We start from the raw sequence: 17,122 nt of genomic DNA on the forward strand, positions 1-17,122 counted from the left end.
AATATGCAATGGGGTGGCTTATTTGTGTTTCACCACTGCCTCCTGCTGGACATAACCAGAGCACTTTCTTTAACAGAAATAGCAAGCAAGTTTGAGCCAAACTAGGTGTTGCCTGATAAACACAGGCTGCAAAGCCTAAACAGGCTTTAAGGAAAAAGAGGCAAAAAAGCAGTTTTTAGGAGGCAGAGTTAAGAAGTGGAGAAAGTAGCACAGCTTCCATCTCCTGCACTATATCTTAGCGCAGCTGAGACATGTGAGAATTTGTAAGTGGTATGGATTGCAATCTAAATCCCCCACCCCAGACCTCTGTGTTCTCTCCTGAAGGCTTCTAGGAGGCTCCAGTGTCTCCCTCCCTCCCTGTGTCACACTCACAGAAACAAACAAACACTGCAGGGCAGGCATGGGGAACCTTCTGCAGCCTGTGGTCCTCATTCCCTTCCGCACAAGCTTCCAGGGGCCACATGCCTGGTGTGAGGGAGACAGAGACACTTTCAGTAGCACTATTATGGACCAGGTTGTGTTTGCTTAGGGGAAGCACTTTCAAAAGGTGGTGGAGGAGGAGAGGTTTGGATTTGATATCCCACCTTTCACTCCCCTTAAGGAGTCTCAAAGTGGCTAACATTCTTCTTTCCCTTCCTCCCCCACAACAAACACTCTGTGAGGTGAGTGGGGCTGAGAGACTTCAGAGAAGTGTGACTGGCCCAAGGTCACCCAGCAGCTGCATGTGGAGGAGCGGGGACGCGAACCCAGTTCACCAGATTACGAGTCCACTGCTCTTAACCACTATACCACACTGGTGAAAGCAGGCGTGTGCTTCTAAGGCCATAATAAGGGCTGGACATTGCCAGGTGCCTGCCAAAGTCTACACCCCTGCAGAGGGGACTCATTGTTGATTCCTAGAGTCTCCTTCTCCTTTTCGCTGTCACTGCCTGTTTGTCTACCATCTCTAAGTATGCAGGAAGTGCCTGCAGAGAAAAGATGGGGCATTCTCCTCCACTCAACTTGCGCTTTCCCTCTGGGTGATGAGCTGTAGACCCATAGGGAGAGAATGAACAAATGACCATTGGCAATGTGAGCGAGAGAGAGGAGAATTGAGAAAGGTGGTGTATTGTGAGCATTCACACACCCACCCCAAATCTGAGGTTGGTACTAGGTTCCTGCCATGTTTCCAGCTAGGTAAGAGGTTCCTTTAGACCAGGAGTGGGCAACCTGTGGCCTTTCAGTTGTTGCTGGACCTCAAGTCTTATTGGCCCCAGCCAGCGTGGCCAATAGCCAGGGATGGTGGGAGAAGTTGTATTCCTACAACATCTGGAGGGCTGCAGGTTCCCTGCCCCTGCTCTAGGCTTCTGGGTGTCCATAACTCCCCCTGGATGAATGAAATAGATTGCATTTCTATTGTGCATTTCTCCTGGGATTTTCAAAGAGGGTTTACATTTCCCCTACCTTATATAGGCAAAGCCTTGCGGTTGGAACAGGATCCCATCAGGGCACTATGCGTTCTTTTCTGCCCCTGTGCTTCATTTTCGGTGGAATTTTTCCCCAGGAGCACCCGTATGTCTTGTGTCTTCTTCTCATTTTTTAAAATCAAGAACCCCCAGAAAGGAACCAGAACAAGTGCTATTAAAGTACACTTTTCCTTTTCCCCCTCTTTTTGCATTTTACCATGAATATATTTAAGAGTAGGTCTTTGAACATTGTCACACACACAAACACAGAAACCTGAAATGATGTCCATCAACCTGAGAATGGGACAAAAGGGGATGAAATCATGAAAGCAAAGGAAGGGGCAGAAGCAGTCTGTTTTCCAGGACAATTGCTATTTTCTTGACTTTAGCTACCATCTCGGTTTTTCCGGCAGGTTTTCTGGTGTCCGTTATATCCCTCTTGTACACTGCTTAGAAATTATGCAATTAAATGGTATATAACTTATTGAAATAAAAGAATCTCTGTATGCCATTTGAAGTGTATTTCCATGTTGAACAGGAGTCATCAATATGACTTTTAGGGTTCAGAGGTCAAAATGCCAATAACATATGAGGCTCATGTCACTATTTGAGCCTCTGGTGGATTTCTCTTCCACATGGAAAACAGAGGAAAGGCATTTGTAAATGCAAATGGACATTCTGGCCAATGTAGCTTTGACTTTTTAAAGCACAAGCCTCTTTAAGTTTCATGTGTGCCCTGTTGATAATGGTAACCATTTAGTGTCTCTCTTGGGTAGTTTGGATGCAAGATGGTGTGAGACGACATAGCTGTACTGATAAATTTATTTATTAAATTTGTATACCGCTCTGAGATTTGCAGGTATAGGGTGGTATACAAATGTAATAAATAAATAAAAATATGTGTTTGGCCACAGCTTCCACCCCCAAACTCTACAGTGTGTTCAAAGCAACAGATCCTGATGTTATACATGGTAGTTCCCTATTTTAACTGCTGGTTCTAAGTGTGTTTTAAGTATAGTTTTTAACTAGTTTATATTACTTGTATTATATAATGATGTTCTTAGATGTTGGAAGCCACCTTGAATCCCAACTTGGGAGAAAGGTGGGATATGAATACATTTAATAATGATGATGATGATATTGATAGTTACTCAGAGTGGGCAAAGAATGAATTTCATTGAATATTCCATTTCCATTATATTGCCTCACTATTTTTTTAAAATGAAACTTTATACATTGACAACTTTTACCACACTTGTATTTTGGTGCTGCCTACATGGAAGCAGCAACTCGTGTGTGTGTGTTCAGCATTAAAGGATTTGGTTTGGGGGCAAAGAAGAAGCCCAGCTGGGCTGAGAATTAGGCTGGGGCTCATAGAGGGGTGTTTGATGCCTAGACTAGTTTATGAGATCAGAGACCTCAGGCTCAGGCAGATACATTTAAATTCTTGGAGCTTGGGGAACACCATGTCACATCTTTTCAAATATTTGTGTCCTCCTGCTTTAATATTAATTCCTGTGGGTTAAGGAAGTATCTGCAGAACTGCATTTTGAATAGGGCTGAGCCAAAACTTGGTTTTGTCAGCACTTCAGGCAATAGCAAAAGAATAAGAAAAGAAAAGAAATCCCTCCCCCTTTAAGCACTCCTTGTGAAAATGTCCATTCACCCATTTCAACTGCCCTCACTTGGCATCATCAGCCAGCTCAATCTGATATTCCTGTTCAGTACAGGATTCCTGACAGGATGAGATTCCTGTCCATGTATCTAATCCAGGGAAGATGAAGACACTGAAGCTAAGGGAGTGGGCTTTGTGTCCAGCAGGATTTTAAAAGAAGGAGGAGCATTTCCCCACCTCACAAGGATGCCTAGCTTTGACCTGAAAGTCTATCTCACCTCCATCATCAACCTCTCAGGATGTGTGACTGTATGTGTGTTGCTAGGCTGAGCCCCTGCTGGTCCTGTCCATGACCAGACTTCAAAACGTACAAGAGCGTTCTGAAGCCATTTCAATATAGTGGGAGAGGGGTTTGAAAAAAAGAAAGAGAGAAATTGGGGGCATTGCTGAAATGTTCTCTACAAAATGAAGGGCCCTGTATTCAATGGGGAGAGAGCTCACCCCCCACAAAATGCCCCCTAGATCATCCAACACCTTTGCTGAGATCCAGCCCATCTTAAGATGTCGTCTTAATACCGTGTCCCTCCCTGCTGCACACAGTTGCCTCCTTGGTCAAAATGGGAAGTGTCTTAGGATGAAATCTGAGGGCCGTCCCTTCTCTCCCCATCCCTCCCCCTTGCCCTGCAGTGGTGAGAAGCCTAGTGGTAGTGGCTGTTCATGTTGTTGATATGGGAGGTTGCCATGGCACTGAAGGGCGCTGAAGGCTGCAAGCCGTGGCTGGGGTACAGAGTGGGGGTAGAGCCTGGCCAATAGGAGAAGCTGGTTGGAGTCACCCCCGAGGCCATAATGTTGAGTTTGGAAATGCCAGAGAAGGGCAGGGGTGCCTGGAATTTGTAGAGGGTATGGTCGGGTGTTGCTGGCTGGCAGACTTGGGCCAGGCCCTGGAAGTCAAACTTGTAGGCGTAGCGTTTGCCGTGGACCTTGGTCATGATGTTCTTGTCATAGTAGTAGCGCAGGGCCCGGCTCAGCTTGTCATAGTTCATGTTGGGCTTGCTCTTGCGCTCCCCCCAGCGCCGGGCCACCTCATCGGGATCCAGGAGCTTGAACTCTCCATTGGTGCCCTCCCAAGCGATGCAGTTGAGATTGGCACGATCAGAAAGCAGCTCCAGCAGAAATTGCCACAACTGGATCTGCCCACTGCCTGAAAAGCCAAAAGAGGGGCAGTGAGAAAAACCCATCTTGAAGGGGCAGACCTGCCACCCTGACATGAACATAGGAAGCTGCCTTTATGCTGACCCACACATTCTTGTAGCCCAGAATTGCTGCTACAGGAGTTGTTAGAATAAAGCTTCCATGATCTTTGACTCTTGGCCATGGGCAGGTGGACTGGGGCTGACAGGAACTGGAGTCCAGCCGCATCAGGAGGGCATTATGTTTGGCTTGCCCAGGCCAATTCTGAGGGCCAGACTAAATGTTATGCTAAACACAAATGCTGAAGACACCAACTAGCCACTAGATCCATCTCTACCTGGACAGTCTAAATAAGTAAACAATGATACAGTAATGTTCTTTCTTAGCTGCCCTTCACCAGAACTCTCAGGGCAGATTACAGCATATTAAAACAGTCAAAACTAAACAATACCCCCAATAAAGCTCAACATCAATAATCCTTCCCATTAAAAGACACCAGCATCAAAACTTCCAATTTCAAAGGCCAGGGTAAAGAGATGTGTCTTCAGTGGTCAATGGAAGCTTTAGAGAAGTGGTGTCAGATGCATCTCTTGGGGCCATCACCAGAAAGGCTCTGTCATGAGCTCAACTCACTCACAACTACTGAGAGCAACAAAACCACCAGAAGGCCCTCCTTCTTTTATCTTAATTCCAGGGCTGCTGTACGGGGAAGGTGTTCTTTCAGATATTTGGGTCCCAAGTCTAACACAACTTGAAACACTTTCCCAAAAGATTTCAATCCCCAATGGCCTGGAAAGCAACTTCCAGATTAAAACGCAAGTAAAGGCAACAACAAAAGGAAATACAAGCAACAAAAGGGTTGGGGAACCTTCAGAACAGGCTTAGAGGGAGGCATGAAGGGAGGGGAGGAGAGAATAGGGGAAGGGAGGGCAAACCTCGTTCTGCTCCTGCATACCCAACTTAATGCTATGTTGAAGTCCACTCACTGACTGCTGTGTTCCTTTTGCTGTAAATCCTTGCCATCCTTCCTTATCATTTGGACATTTAAAGGTAAACAAAAGGTACATCAGACTCCTGGCTGAGCCAAAATACGAAGTGTCAACTCTTTTCCTATTTTCCCCCTACCCATAATTACTAACCAATAAGTTTCGATGACCTAAGGCTCCCACTAGAAGAGCTCAAAATATATTGTTGCATGCCACCCCAGTCTCAAAGAGGTGCAAGATTTCAGGGGTTCTAGGAACTTACCCAGGGTCCAGTTTCCTTGGAATGAGGGACAGTGGAGACTGTGGTATCCTTATTTACACATATATACAACCAGAGCTCAAGATGAAGGGGCTTACAGCATTAACACTCCAAGTGGTCTTGCTTCTTTCATAGACACAGCCTTGGAATCAAGCATGGTTCTCACTCCCTGGCTTCTGCCTGCAGCCTACTTCTAGCTCAGCTCTCTCACACAGCTATGGCTGTTGTCCTCCCCAGCAGCCAGGTGAAAGAGGGGGCTCACCCATTTACCCTCTGGCACAGAACAGCTTTCTTTGTCAGACTAAGGACCATACTTAGGTTGGCCCTTGCCTGGCTACTGGTAATTCAGCAATAGAATCCTCCATTAGATTTTAACCCTTGCTGGATCCAGGAATTTGAAGGGACTTAGGCATTATATAGCCTAACCCCTTCCCCCAAACTCACAACAATATTTTAATCCCTTTCCCATTAACCACTGTCCCACCCTCAAAGATATAATAATACTCTTATTCCTCTGTGTCTGTTAAGAAAGCCAAATAGCTCACACTGTTGACTGCTTTGAACTCTTCAGAGCTGAATCCTTTTCATTTTCCCAGTCACTCCAAAACCTTCCTCATTAAAAAAAAATGTATCCATATTCTCTTTCTTCTCTATAGACCTTTACTAGGAAGTGAATCCATTCTATATGGGATGCATTGCTTTTAGGTGGGTGTATATTGCAGGATCATTACCTCTTATGTGTGCAGGTTTTCATGGCATCCACATGACATCATTGCCATAAAAACAGCAGCTCATATTTCCCCCTATTTAATCTGGATTGGAAAATCTGATGTTTAAAAAAAGCCCACCCCCACCCCCACCCCCATTTACCGTATCTGAATGAGCTGTTTGCAGTATTAAGCCCCCATCCAGAAGCACCCTAGGATTTAATACCCCAAGTAAGTTTGCAATGAAGATCACAGGCTTACACTCATTTGACTGTTGTGACCAATTAGATACAAACAAAGCACCATAGAGTATTATGGTTTACACAGCTTGGCACACCTATTGTGTTGCTTCCTGCTAAATACTTTTGCCTTGTTTTTAAGCAAAAATTATATTAAAAATATACAACTGATACATTTACATTTATTTACTACAGGTAAACCTGAGAAGTTGCTTTGTCTGAACTAATTTGAAGGAATGGAGGTCAGAAAATGAAAAACAAAACCAGTGCTCTCTGTGTTTCTAAATAGTCAGATAGGTTACATTACAATATGCATAGTGAACACAGACATATTTCATATAACTAATTAAATAAATAAATAAAATGTCTGAACCAACCTTCTGTATGTGTACAATTATGGAATCTCACACTACTAATGATATCATTTTTAACTTTACTTCTTCCAAGACAAGATGAGCTGATTCACACGGCCACATGTGTCAGCTTAAACATTGACAAGTGACTGGTTTGAGTGCTATTATAAAGTGACATAAAATATTGTTCAGCATTTAACCAGTGCTAGCAGTTTCACACATGCATGTCCTCTATTGATGTTGCTGTCCTGAACAAATGAAATAACAAATGAAATAACTTCTGATCTTAATCCTTTTCCTTTTTTATTGTAGTCTAGAGAGGCCTCCTCTACACTTGCAACAGAATGAGGTGGTAGACTGGGTGATGGTAGAATAGATGGTACCCATTTCAGATGCCAGGTAGGGAAATCACATTTCTTAATCTTTCCCTGTGTAACCCCCCCCCCCAAAGAAACCCACCACACCCTTTTGCAAGTAAAAAACTAGAACAGCAAAGAGGTGGCTGGGCTAAAACCTTTCCCCCTGAGCTGCTAGCTTTCTACTTTCAAAAGGCTTTTCTTTTTTTCTTAGGGGAATGTTTTAAAAAATGACTTTCCTCATCTACCCACAAAAACTTTATTTTGCTGCATGTGTAGACCAGGCTACAGATAAAAGATGAAACATTTCCAGAGGCATAACCCTGTTAATATGTGGCAGTAAAATCGACAAAGGGTCTTATAGCCTCTGGAAGACTAAGTGTGATATTCAAGGTTAGTGGTACTCAGAGCAGACTAAGTGAGATCAAGGGGCCACTGGAGTCCACTGATTTCAATGTGGCTGCTGGAGTATCACTAAGGCTGGCTATCACCCTAACGCAAGCACAAGCATTCATTGACTACAGCCCACTTCATCAGATGCTGAGTGTATTTTAGCCCAAGAAAATATATGGCATAATAAAACCTGCTAATCTTTAAGGTGCCACAAGGAAAAGCGGGGACAGTTTTAACCTGATCAGGCACAGTTCAAGTATTTCGTACTTGCTGCTGGGGAAACCAGTCGCCCAATATAAAATGTAACTTAAGCAACGAAGATATTTTTTTTTTGGGGGGGGGACCACAGCTGAATCAGAGGGGATAGGGAACCGGTCCTCCAGATGCTGTTGCATTCCATCAGCCCCAGCCAGCAAGGCCAATGGTCAGAGAAAAGGAGAAGTGTAGTCCATGCAACATCTGGAAGGCTATAGCACATTTGAAGTCAGATAAATGAAACCCGGAAGAGGAAAGAGCTTTGGTCCAAGCGCTAACCCTCCTCTTCACAATTCTGAGTTCCAGGTGTGGAAAAGTGTGATCCATTCATTTTGGGCTTTTAGGAGAGGGCGGCCACCTACCAGCCTCTATAATGTTGTAAGGTGAACTCTCTTATAAAGGAAATCGAACGTTTAAAAACCAAGACAACCGCAGTTGATTTCCAACACATGTCAGGTTTCTAATGTGCTCTCTTAGCTTAAAGTGGGTACGCTTGCTAATACACACTGTTACATATACGCAAGTGCTTGTGTACAACCCCGTGCGCCCTAGATATAAACCCAAGGAGCATGGTTGTTTAGCACTTCTAAGGCAGAGTACTTCGTACCCATCGCCGTGGGACTACTGCCTCACCTTAACACTGCAATCCTCTACAACACGCCTGCTCAAATTTCTGCTCCTCAGAAATAAGCGTCGTTGACTGGTCAATGAAGTTTACGTTCGGGTAAATGTGCATAGGATTCCCCCTAAAACCTCGGCTGCTCCCCGCCCCCACCGCTTTTGAGATCAACCGGACTTCAGATATCAACTCCTCATGATTGTGCCCAAAGCTATTTAGAAATTACGCACGCTGTCAACTGCTGGCAGACTGACTTTGCAAATAGACCGAAGGGCGGAGTCCATTGATCAGGCAAGAGCAAACGAAACTACCCTGTGGAGGGAAAATATGTCCCCAAGACCCCAAAACTTTATTCCCATCTTATTTCTCGAAAAAGTGCTCTCTCTCGTTTTCTCTTAGAAAGGAGAAACCCTATCCGCTGTGCTTCGTTGATCTGCAACCTCGAGATTCAATAAATGGGCAACATTTATTTTCAGACCACTGTCTTAAGCGGCGAAAATAACATTGTTTATCTAAGAGACTGCCTTAGACGCCCTGGGGAGGTCAAACAGGTGGCCTACATCTTTCGCCTGGCTTTTTAATTCTTCTTTCTGGTTTTCTTCTGCTTTAAACTGGTGGGTTTTTAATCTTGCAGCGCTTGTAATTACTGTCTTGGCGGCAGAAAGGCGATTCATAAATACGTTTGACATATAATGATGTTGATGTACAGTATCACGCTTTGTTTTTTTGTTTTGTTTTTTTCAGGCTCCCCTCTGCGGTAACCGATTTTGTAGGCTTCAGTCCTCTACCCACTGACGTGGAAGAAAGCCACTGAGTTCCGTGGGATTTACTCCAAGGTGAGTTAGTATAGGAATGCAGCCTTACTTTTGGGTAAGGATGCATAAATTGCAGGTGGAGTCGGCTCTAAAGGAAGCCTCACTCCACATTTCTCAGCAGATGAATCTGTTTACATCGGGTTTTGCCCCCGCCCTTCTGCATTATAGCATTTTTGGTGTTTTAATGGTGCTTTTAAGTTTAAGTGATATCGTAATGTTATTTAATATATTTTATCCAATATACATACACTGCCCTGGTGAGAAAAAAATCCAGATACTGTACTGAGATAATATTGATCTACCTTGCAAGGCAGTTTTATGGATTGCACCAACACAAGATGAGGCGCGTGAAGTATTTTGTACGCTCTACAGTGCTGTATGCATACGAATTATTGGTTCTGCTAACGTTATTCATATATTAGGCACTATTGGCCGAATTTAAAAATATTTATTTACTCTCTCTTACCGGAGTCGGTACTTGGCCGGTTCAAGAGGAACTATTTATTTTGCACTCGCGATGTATTGAGATCTTTCCAGCGATGCACCGCAGCGCAAGACACGCGTGTTGTGGACTTTGACATTTGTTGAATCCCTTGCCAAATCCTCCCCCAAACCGTGAATTCCTCTCCTCTCCCCCTTCGGAGTTGTATTTGGGGTAAGAGATGTACATAAAAATTGGTAAATGCACACCGACGAGTTACTTCGTTTAAGTTAAATAAAATCAGATTTCTTTTAAATAAGAATAATAATCTTGGCTTCATGGGGTTCGTTCATCATTTCGCCCTTTTGCCAAACCCGCTAGCCCGTGTGGCATCGTAGTTAGAGCGCTGGGACCTGTGAGGACAGGACTGAAGTCCCTACTCAGCCAGCGGTTCTCCTTGGGCCAGTCGCTTTCTCGCTCAGCCTAGTTTACCTCTCAGGGTTGTTGTAAGAATAAGACGAGAAGAGAACGGGGGTAGAATAATTGTGATGGTGATGATAGATAGATAGATAGATAGATAGATAGATAGATAGATAGATGATAGATAGATAGATAGATAGATAGATAGATAGATAGATAGATAGATAGATAAGTTGGTACTTCTGCGCCTCTTTTCCCTCAAACCTGAGATTTTGAGATGCTATAGATTTTTTCTGCTACTGTTGCGAAACTTGATTCCGTAGGAAATGGGGTGTGAAAAATGCTCTAACCAACTGCGCCTAAATTGCTCTAAGCAGTCAGTCCGCGCCATCCAGGGACCATCGGCGCTCCCACCTGGGAATTATGAACGCGACACCCCCGCTCCTAAACCCGTATTTGTGTAGCAGCTATTGGCATTAACAGGTTAAGAAAGACGTTGGTTTCCTCGACTGTAGTCCAGATTGGGAGTGACATCTCGTTAAACTCAGGGGATTTACTACTTCCTAGAAAACCTGCCTGAGAGATCCCGCTGAAATGAATGCCAAAGGCTGGTCCCCAACTGCGCCAGAGGCGCACATCAGTGGGAACCGATTGAGCCAAGAGGGACGTGGGTTAGTGGCAGCTGAATCGGGGCTGATGTTAGGCTGGGGTGCTAGAGAGTCTCCCCGCGTTTGTTTGTTTTGTAATTAAGTGGCCCAAACCCCGAAACGCAGTTAAACAGTTACTGTACGAGTGTTTTGAGTCAGCGGTATTTCAGCGTATTTAATACTTTCCGAGAGAACGGGATCCAAGTTCTGGGGCTTAACTGGGCTGCTTGTTTCCTTATCTCCAAGGTGAGAGAAAGTGTCCAACGGAGGGACTGAGAATTTTCGAGGTGGTGCAAGATACGGGCGTTGGGAATGCAACTAGTTCTCGGCAGCGCCATTTGGACAGAACGCTTCCTCGGGGAGGTCTTAGGAGTGCGGCTGTGACTTTGTTTTCACCTTCTTATAAGAATAAAAATGAATCGGCAGCCAGCCATGATATTGCAGAACTCAGAGCTGCTTTTCGGCTAAGTTCTCTGCTCCAGAAAACAGCCTCACCTTATTTCAAGACGTCTCCCGCAGCTCCTTGCCGAAAATGCCCTCGATTCTTTCCCTTGCTCTCTGTCCCTAGCACCTTAGGCAGGGACCCAGGTTGCCCGGCGGATCAGAGCCTGGTTTCTGGGGAAGCCTCCGAAAGAAGGGAAAGGGCGCTTGGTGGCGGCGGGGTTGGGGATTTTTGGTGCCGGTTCTTGGAGGGCAGAAAGGAGATTTAATAGGACCCCTCTTTGCCCAGATGGGCTTGCCACTAAAATTGCAGTACAGTACTGTGTATTTAAAGAGGAAGTTTTCAAGCTACACAGAGCTGGGGGGGGGGGGGGGCTTGCCTCGCTCCACGCTCCTAAAGCTTGAAAGTGTTTTCTCTTTTTTTAAAAAAATAATCACTGAAACCCGTGAATTTGAACAGCGCAGCAGTCAATCTTGCCTGAAGTAGAGCCCGGTGCAATACCAAAGCTTACTACTCTGCCAGCAGCCTTAAGGAAAGGTGCCATTTTTCCTTTCCGTGGCAACCTGCTGGTCAAGATCCCCTGAAGTCCAAGGCAGGGTCCAGCTCTCCGCGCAGTTTGATCCCAGCTAGCACCGATTTCGGGAGGCGCAGGGTCTTGAAGGACGTCTTCGCTGCCTTGAGCATTTGAGGAGCAGGTTCCCTTGACAGCCATGGGAAGCTAAAGCAGAGGTTTTGGAGCGGCTGTAGCTGCTCCCGCTTGAAGGTGCTGAGTTCAATTCCTACCATCTCCAAGTAGGTCTGAGGAAGACCCTCTGGCTAAAACCCCGGAGAGTCGCTGCCATCCACGGCAGGCGATACTGAGCCAGACAGACCAAGGATCGGATTTCACAGAAGGAAGTCGATATAATTCCTCCTTTCTCTCTCTTTTTATTCAAAAAAAATCCAGAGATCTCATACGATTCCCACACTTCCTCCATTATTTGGGGCCTTGCGCCTCCAAGTGCTTTAGAGGTACAAATCAACCAGCGCACACCCTAACCCTACTAACTGCATTATTACTGAAATGATAGATATATCAGGAAGGATCAAATCCTGCCCCGGGCGCGCTTCTTGTTTCGCACCCGCAGCTGATTCGGGTACCGCGTTGCTTTTGAAGTGGTTTTGCAACGACCACACATATACACCATCGTTTATTTCTAAGATTTTGGGGGCCCACTCAACTCTAAAGAGCGTTTGCTAGAGAAAAGAGGGTGCGCTCCTTCCTATAAGGCGCAGATTTCGAACCCCTGAAGGTGAGACTTCGTTGCATTGGATGATGCGCATCCTCTGCTTAGCGTCAGGTGCAGAAGAAGATGATGCGAGACGAACCCCCCATTGGACATTTAGCAAATTTGCCCTTCGAAAAGAACCTACAAATTGATCGCCCTTTGGCAACAGACTGCCTTGAAAGACGCCCCAGTAGCCCCACACACCCCTTTTTCGGTACTGTCCGGGAAGGCGGGGAAGCGAGAGTCTTACCTTTTTGGACTCCCGGTCCCAGTGATCCCCACGCCTGGCTTTTGCCTTCTTTGAACAAAGTTTCCCCAACTGGGTCTGCAAATAAGATCAGCAAGAAGAGAGACAGAGAGAAAGAAAGAGAGGTGGGGGAAATGAGCGCGAACCCAAACCGATCCCGGTCCCCACCCAAGAATCTCCCCGTAATTGGGACTTGATGGAGGGGGCGGGCGCGTTGGACAAGCTCCCTCTCTCTCTCCAGAGCGAGCCTGGTTGTATTTCAAAGTCCCCCTGCCGCCCGCCTCTGCCGCTCTACCTCGCCCCCCCACCCATGCCAAGCCGCTATGAAGCCAGGAAACGCGTCCAGGAAAAAGGAAATCCGACTTCCGATGGGAGCCGTCGGGGCAGCTTTAAAGAGGGACGGCGAGAGAGACGGCTCTGCGCGCCTGCTGAAGAGCGCCAAGGAGCGTTCTTCATGGAGAGGGAGAAATGGCAGTTAGGGGAAAGGAGCAGGAGAAGAAACGGGAGGCAGAGGTGGGAGCCTCGGGTCTGGGCTGGGAGGAAAGGGACCGATCCACCACGTGGAAAGCTGCGGCGCCGGCGCCGGGCAGCCCTCGCCTTTGGTCCCTGCCCTACCTGGCAGGTACATGTTGAGCAGCAGGGTCCGGGCCGCGCCGCGTCTCATGGCAGCTCTGCGCCCACCCCGCGCCCGCGGGGGGTATTATTGCCTTCGCCTGGGGAAGATGATGGTTGTTATTATGTATTACGGTCCCCACCCGTCGAGGTAGGGCGCGGGATGGGGAGAGCGGCGGCGAGGGTGGGGGCAGTCTCCAAGCAACCTGCGAGGGGCGCAGGGCCTGGGCGCCTGCAATTTCCTCTGCGCTTTAATTAAAGGCGCGGCGCGGGCGCTTATCGCCCCATCGGACTTTAATAAAGTTCCCCCCGTTAAAGATCGCCGTTTCTATGGAGAGAGGCAGCCGCGGCCCTCGCATTTTCCGCCTCCTTAACTCTTTGCAAACACACAGCGCCTGGCCTGGCCCTCGCTCGGCGGCGCTTCTGCTCCAGTGCCTCTGAGCCAACAAGGAAACGAGCCCCGACGGAGGCCTTAATGGGCCTTTAACCTGAAAGTGATTCTGTGCCCCCCCGCCCCCCACCCACAAGCGGAGCCGCGGCGAAGGTGCCGCATCCTCCTTTGGGGGGCGAAGAGACCGGAGGGACCGGATTCCTTCCACCATCCGCTCCTCGCCCTGGAGCCTCGCAGAATCAGCCAAAAGGCTTCTGTCGTTTCCCGCCGTGGCTCGCAAGATGCTTCCCAGAAGCTGAGAAGGAGCACAGCAAGGCAACGATCTTCCATGATATTTGTCCTCAGTACCAGATGCTCAGAGGTCGAGCATCTCTGAATGAAGAAGTTCCATTTCGCTACCATCGGATAATCTGTTAATCGACTCGCCCACCTTTCTGCAACCTGGTGCCCGCCAGACATAGGAGCCAACTCTTAGGGGCCAAGGTCCCTTCGGCCCCAATAAAATATTTGAGGGGGTCAGGCCTTCCGAAGGTTCGTGAGCATTGCCGTTCAAATGGTGTGCATGCACTGCATCATGTGATCAGTTATGTGGGGTGGGGTTTACCTGCACCCCCCCCCATATTTTATTCAGATTGGCTGCCAGCCCTGCCACCAAAGATCTTGGGCTGCCTGCAATGTTGATTGGGGCTCATGGGAGTTGTGGCCTGACAACATACCTCATCTAAGATTTAGATGGTACATTCACTACTTGCCACTGTTAACTCCCCCCCTGAAATAAACTAATTGTATTTGCATGTATAGTCCAATCCCTCTCAATAACTCTGGTGGAGGAAAGCGATTCCACCTGTCCCAGTATCTATACAGTAGTGAATCAAAATTGTATATATGTTGGTAACTTAAAACAACAGTAGTAGTAGGTAGATGTATTTCCAAAGGGGTAGCCATGTTGGATAGTTGCATCTTGAAGACCAACACATGATAGCTTTCAAGGGGGCACTCTTGGATGTGTCAGTAATATTAATTATATGGTGGGTTTCTTAATCTCAGTAAATTAAAACAGTATTATAAACCTCTTATAACAGTGCATTATAGTAGTATTTCCTTCCCCACCTCTCGCATCACTCAGTCACAATGAGTTCCACATGTCAGCCTACTTGAAGGAGGTTTAGCAGGAAAACGGTGGGGTGGGATTATGTGAGCCAGGTTAGGGCAGGCCTCTCTTTTCCTTTCTGGGGGCGGCTTCTTTCTGAGTACAATTCAGAGTGTTGGTGCTGAACTTTAAAGCCCGAAACAGCCCTGGCCCTGTATACCTGAAGGAGTGTCTCCACCCCCATTGTTCAGCCCAGACACTGAGGTCCAGCACGGAGGGCCTTCTGGTGGTTCTCTCATTGAGAGAGAAGAGGTTACAGGGAACCAGGCAGAGGGCCTTCTCAGTAGTCACGCCTGCCCTGTGGAGCATCCGCCCAGGAGATGTGATTTTTAAAAGATGTCTGAAGTTTTGTGTGTGTGATGTTGTATTGTGCTTTTATTTTTATTTTTATTTATTTATTTTTGTAGGGAGCCACCCAAGTTGCTGGGGCAACCCAGTCAGATGGGTGGCATATAAATTGATGATGATAATGGAAGGAGCTCTTTGGAAATAGGACCCTCCTAGGCAAACATGATGGTGGTGTCAGTTACTGCCACAGCTATGGAGCCAAGTGAGAAGTCTATCCAAGACAGCAGATTTTGGGTGATGGTGATGAAACAGCGTTGCTCTTGGCAGCGGAGGCTAGGGGGAAAGGGGCAACACCCCACCAACTTCACTCTTCCCTCAGCCAGCCTCCACCTGCCTGCCTTCTTACTTACAACCAGCCCAAGGGAAAGGGGTGATGGCTGTCAGCTTTTCCTCCCTCTATAGTCTCAGTTTTGCCTTTGTAGAACTTGGCAGGAAGAAGGACAGTGAGAAAATGGTCCCACCTACTGTTTTCCTCCCTGTCTTCTGCCCCGCAAGTACCAATGAGCACCAGTTGCCACTGGCTTCTGGAGAGGGGCTGTCAAGGCTCTATCCCAACCTGGTGCCCTCCAGATGCTGTTGGACTCCAGGCCCAGGAGCCCCAGCCAGCACAGCCAATGGTCAGGGATGATGAGAGCAGTAGTCCACCAGCATTTGGAGGGCACCAGGTTGGGAAGGCTTTTCTACAGAAATGTGGTTCGAAGAGTGGTTGATGAATGCAGGCTGGAGTTGGCAAGTTAGCAAGTTTGATATGCTCTCTGCCAAAATGCCAAAGATCCTCTATCCTGTCCCCTGTTAGAATACAGAACCACGGTCTACCTTTAATTGGGGGGGGGGGGGCAAAATACTTATGAATCAATAATCATCACATCCTGCACATGCACAAAAGTTGGACATTGCCTCCTTAGGTCCTGTCATTTCCCCCAGGTTCTGTAATACTGTACTGTACCTTGTCTGGGCAAGCAGACAGCACAGAGACATCTAGTGGCTAAATAAGGGGAACTGCATGCATTTCACTGTCAAGGCATCAGAAGGCAGCAAGAAAACAACACGTGGTCTACACTCTTGTACAGAGAGCTGAAAGAAGATGGGGTGGGCAGATGAGAGATCTGGAAAGAACAATGCCTATCTGCTTCTTTCCCTTTCGAGTTCTTACTTTTAATCTCAGAAAAATAATAGCAACAGGCCCCCTTGCTATGAAAATTGCCCTTGTTGTGCACACAGGATCTCCCTCCCCATATTCCATCACTACAAGTTAAATCTCACCGAAGTAGGAATCAGTTTGCAGGCCAACCCAAAGGTTCTCATTAGCCTGCAACAAAATGTAACTAGAGGTTTAAAGGACAGCTGTCATGAACTGGGACACACTGGGGCAAGCTGGGGAAGGGGAAGTTGGTGTAGGAAGTACTTACAGGGTGAAGGAGGTTGACAAGGGCATAGGGGTCAGTGCACAGGATCCAGAGCAGCAGGACCCACCACCAGAGTCAGAGGGGCCCCTGGCTCCACAAACATGGTGGGCTCTGAGGCATAGAGAGCAGCGAGTGGGGTGCTGCAGGAGGCTGAGGCAGGCAAGGTTCCACAGCCCAGTTCACTAGCTGGTCAGGTGGGACTTGATAGCTCTGGGAGGAGGTGTGTGATTCCTCAGCTGGAGTAGGTTTGAAAAAGATGAGGGTCACATGCCTCGTCAAGCCCAGATGCTACAATCAGCATACAAAGGGCAGCAGAGTTCTAGGGCTGTGTCTGTTCATGTTGATGGATCTCAGCTTCTGTGCTTAGGTTTGGACTTTGGACATGTGGATTGACACTGGACTGGGGACTACTGACTTGCTGCTAGGTAGGTCAGGGGTTCAAGACAACAACTGTATAACTGCTAGCATGCTCATAGCCCAGGCTAAGTTAAGATGGATGCTTGATTTAATATGGTGTTTGGTGCAATATAAAATCAG

At 47.1% G+C, this 17,122-nt stretch overlaps 1 protein-coding gene across 1 annotated transcript; it reads right to left on the reverse strand.

The window, feature by feature from the left end:
• Positions 1-1,620: 1,620 nt before the first annotated feature.
• On the reverse strand, positions 1,621-13,404 carry FEV (FEV transcription factor, ETS family member). Its single transcript, XM_028741850.2, has 3 exons — positions 13,294-13,404; positions 12,682-12,756; positions 1,621-4,261 (listed from the first exon to the last, which is right to left on the reverse strand). Exons 1-3 carry the CDS (start codon positions 13,340-13,342, stop codon positions 3,759-3,761), a joined length of 627 nt encoding a protein of 208 aa, XP_028597683.1. The 5' UTR covers positions 13,343-13,404; the 3' UTR covers positions 1,621-3,758.
• Between the last annotated feature and the right edge of the window lie 3,718 nt (positions 13,405-17,122).

Source organism: Podarcis muralis, chromosome 1, assembly GCF_964188315.1.
Source record: "Podarcis muralis chromosome 1, rPodMur119.hap1.1, whole genome shotgun sequence".
Taxonomy (NCBI): domain Eukaryota; kingdom Metazoa; phylum Chordata; class Lepidosauria; order Squamata; family Lacertidae; genus Podarcis; species Podarcis muralis.